General features: G+C 55.0%; 1 protein-coding gene across 1 annotated transcript; it reads left to right on the forward strand.

Moving 5' to 3' along the window:
- Positions 1 to 514: 514 nt before the first annotated feature.
- On the forward strand, positions 515 to 1096 carry LOC143276875 (uncharacterized). Its single transcript, XM_076581531.1, has one exon. It carries the CDS (start codon positions 515 to 517, stop codon positions 1094 to 1096), a length of 582 nt encoding a protein of 193 aa, XP_076437646.1.
- The last annotated feature ends 3151 nt before the right edge of the window (positions 1097 to 4247 follow it).

A 4247-nucleotide genomic window follows, 5' to 3' on the forward strand; every position in this document is an offset into this window, starting at 1 on the left:
TCACCCCTCAGCTTCCCTCCCTAACCGCCTTCCCCCCACCACCCCTCAGCTTCCCCCCATCACCCCTCAGCTTCCCCACATCACCCCTCAGCTTCCCTCCCTAACCCGCCTTCCCCCCATCACCCCTCAGCTTCCCCCCATCACCCCTCAGCTTCCCTCCCTAACCCGCCTTCCCCCCACCACCCCTCAGCTTCCCCCCATCACCCCTCAGCTTCCCTCCCTAACCCGCCTTCCCCCCATCACCCCTCAGCTTCCCCCCATCACCCCTCAGCTTCCCTCCCTAACCCGCCTTCCCCCCATCGCCCGCCCGGTCACTTTTGAAAAGTAGGCAACAATTCCTAGTGTCTGCCCTTTGACAGCCAGCCAGCTGACTGAATAAAGCAGCCATCAGCTGTTGCAGGGATTTTCCGTCCAGTGAAAGAGATCAGTGGTCCAAGACTTCACGACCCACCTCAACAACCAACACCCTGCCATCAAGTTTACATACCAGGTAGAAGAGAACGGCAGCATCGCGATGTTGGATACCCGCATCACCCGGACAGAGACAGGCCTCGCCTTCTCGGTCTATAGGAAGCCGACCCACACGGACCAGCATTTACAATTCAACAGTCACCAGCCACTGGAACACAAGCCTGGAGTACTACGCACCCTCACCCACCGAGCAAAGACCATCTGCTCCACCGACACCGCTAGGGAAGAAGAGTTGCAGCACATCAAGAAAGTGCTCAGTGTGTCGGGATACCAGAAGTGGGCCTGGGACATCCCGGGGGGCAAGAAAACCATACCCCACCCCTCGACTCAACGCCAAACCCAGTCGAGAGGACACGTCTCCATGCCATATGTCAGCGGCGTCACTGAGGCTCTCAGCAGGAAGATCCAGAAGTTGGGAGTCAGCGTTCACGCCAAGCCCACCAACACCATCAGGAGTCAGTTAGTCCACCCCAAAGACAAAACAGATAAACTGGACACATCAGGGGTGATATACCAGATAGACTGCCAGGACTGTGACCAAAGTTACATTGGTGTAACCGAGCGCAACTTGCAAAAAAGACTGAAAGAACACAAAGTCCTCCCCAGTGGGCGACTGAACATCTGACCCACAACCAACATCACTTTGGAAAGGACAATGTGCAAGTTCTCAACAGAGAAGCAAGATGGTTCCAGAGGGGAGTAAAGGAGGCAGTCCACATCGCCGCCAGGAACCCCACCCTCAACCGTGACCGGGGCCGACACAACCTGCCGTCGGTGTACTCCTCACTCGTCAAGTCACATTGTCGGGAGTTCGCTCACGGCGATGCATACAGCTGCTAGTTCTCTTCCCAGCAGTTGCGCTGAAGAAGCCGGCCGGATCGCCGACGAAAGCGAGTGAGTAGCCTTCTGTGACTGAGAGATGGGTTTAACTTGGTAGTCAGGATTTTCAGTCTTACCTCTCCTCTCCCCCCCCCCCCTTTGTTCCTCAGTAGCTCTTCATCGTGTAATGGGAATACAGGGGACAGCACAGTGACGTCATCATCCTTTCCCTCCACAGTGCTGCTGTTGTTCATCAAGAGGCCACAGCAGTGCGGAACTGCACCAGGCTACACTCTCTCCTTTTTCTTTCTTCCTTCCTTCCTTCCTTCTTCCTTCCCTTCCCATCTATCCTCATCCCGGCCTCCACCCCATTAACCAGCCAGACCCAGAAAAGCACCAACAAGCTGAGAGCACACAGGTTACGGGGAGGTGTGTGGGCGGGCGGGGGGGTGGGGGGGGTGGTGGGGGGGGGGAAGAGTTGACGGATGACGATGGTGGATGGGTGGGTAAGTGGGGTGGGGTGGGGCATAAAGGATAAGCCCGTATGCGAGCTTGCTTTTTTTGGATGTGAAGGGTGTGTGGAGGGGGTGGGGGTGGGGGTGGCTCGGCTCTTCCCACTACTGCTCCTCCTCCCTGCCCACCCTCCCTGTTTTTTTTTTTTTTAAGTTGGTGTTTTTCGTCCCTCCTTCCTCCCCTCTCCCCCTCTCTTCCAGTAACCTCCCCCCGCCACGGCTCACACCATCATCATCCAACCCACTGCCAGCACGGAAATCAGCCAGCAAGCTGCCAGCACTCGGAAAGCGTCGGACGGGGAATGGGGCGAGTGCAACACTGAACAACAACAACAAAAAAGGGGGGAGGGGCGGGGGAGGGGAGGGGAGAAGAGTTGAATGATGGTGGGGGTGGTTTTCAGTTTCTCCAGTTTTAGAGTTATGCATGCGTGTGATTGACTGGTGTGAAAGCGCTTAGATTTGTCTCTGCACAAGATTCAGCGCTATATAATTATCATTATTAGTAGGTATAAAAGATAAAGCAGACACCGCGTTGCCTGTGATCTTGCTTTTTTGGGGGGAGGAGAGGGTGGATGAGGGGAGAGGGGGAACTGGCTCCTCCCACTTCAGCGCCCCTCCTGCCTGCAGCCTCCCTGACAGCGTCTCATCCTCCCTGTTTTCCTTCCTTCCTTCCTTCCTTCCTTCTCCCCTCATCCTCTCCTCACCGCTAGTTCCTCTCTCCCGTGTCCTCACCATCCACCAATGACAAGCCAACAAACTGCACGCACCGCAGGAAGGCGGGAGGGGAGGGGTGAAGGGGAGGAAAAAAACGGAGGAGGAAATGTTGAAGGGTGGTAGTGATGGTGGTGGGGTGAGGGGGTATAAAAAAGATAAACCAAACGCGCCGCCAGCGAGCTTGCTTTTTTTGTGGGGAAAGGATAGGGATGGAAGGGGGAAGGGAGGGGGGGGGCTGGCTCCTCAAACTACTTCTAACGTTTTTTGTCTCCCCACTTCCTCTCTCCCACCCCCTAGCTGTCCCCCCCCCCCCCACACACACACAAGGAGGGCGGCGAGAACAGTCAGGGGGAAAAGGAAGAGGTGAGGGCTGAGGGCGGTGTTCGTGGTGAGAGGTGGAGCGGGCGTGTAAAAGATAAACTAGAGGCGCCGCCTGCTGTCTTGTCTTTTAGAGGGGAGAGAGGTGGGGTGGGTGTGGGGAGGTGTGTGTGTGTGTGTGTGGGGGGGGTGGGGGGGTGGTGGGGGGGGGGGGGGGTGGCTCCTCCCACTGCTGCTTCTGTCTCATTCTGCAGTCTCCCTGTTAGCGGCCCAGTCGTTTTTATTTTTGTTTTTGTTTTTCATTCCTTCTTCCCCTCCTCCTCTTCCCATTTCTGGCTGATCTCCCTGTCTCACATCATCATCATCATCACCATCATCACCATCATCATCATCATCATCATCAGCATCATCACCATCATCATCACCATCATCACCATCACCATCACCACCATCATCACCATCACAACCATCATCATCATCATCACCATCACCATCACCATCACAACCATCATCATCATCATCACCACCATCATCATCATCACCATCATCACCATCATCATCATCATCATCATCATCATCATCATCACCACCATCATCACCATCATCACCATCATCACCACCATCACCACCATCACCATCATCACCATCACCACCATCATCACCATCATCATCACCACCATCACCACCATCACCATCATCACCATCACCACCATCATCACCATCACCACCATCACCATCATCATCACCATCACCATCACCATCATCACCATCACCACCATCATCATCATCATCATCATCATCATCATCACCATCACCACCATCACCATCACCACCATCACCATCACCACCATCATCATCATCATCATCATCATCACCATCATCACCATCACCACCATCAGCACCACCATCACCACCATCGCCCTCACCACCATCATCACCATCATCATCATCGTCATCACCACCATCATCACCACCATCACCATCACCATCACCACCATCACCATCACCATCACCACCATCACCATCACCATCATCATCACCACCATCATCACCACCATCACCACCATCATCATCATCACCATCACCACCATCATCACCACCATCACCATCATCATCATCATCACCATCACCACCACCATCACCATCATCAACCAAGGACAGTCCAGCAACAGCCACCAGCCAGCCACAACACACAGCAGAAGTGGGAGGAGAGACTGGTGGAGAGCAGGGAGGGGGAAGAGTCAGGGGATGAGGGTGGGTGGGTGGGTGGGCGGGGCTGGGGCCATAAAAGATAAACTGGACGCTCCGCCTGCAATCTTGCTCGTTTTTTTCTTTTTCTTCCCCCCCCCCCCCCCGCCCCCCCCCCCCTTTTTTTCGAGGAGGCAGGAAGGTGGTGAGCGGAGTGGAGGCCTT

This window comes from Babylonia areolata, chromosome 33 (genome assembly GCF_041734735.1).
Source record: "Babylonia areolata isolate BAREFJ2019XMU chromosome 33, ASM4173473v1, whole genome shotgun sequence".
Lineage (NCBI taxonomy): Eukaryota > Metazoa > Mollusca > Gastropoda > Neogastropoda > Buccinidae > Babylonia > Babylonia areolata.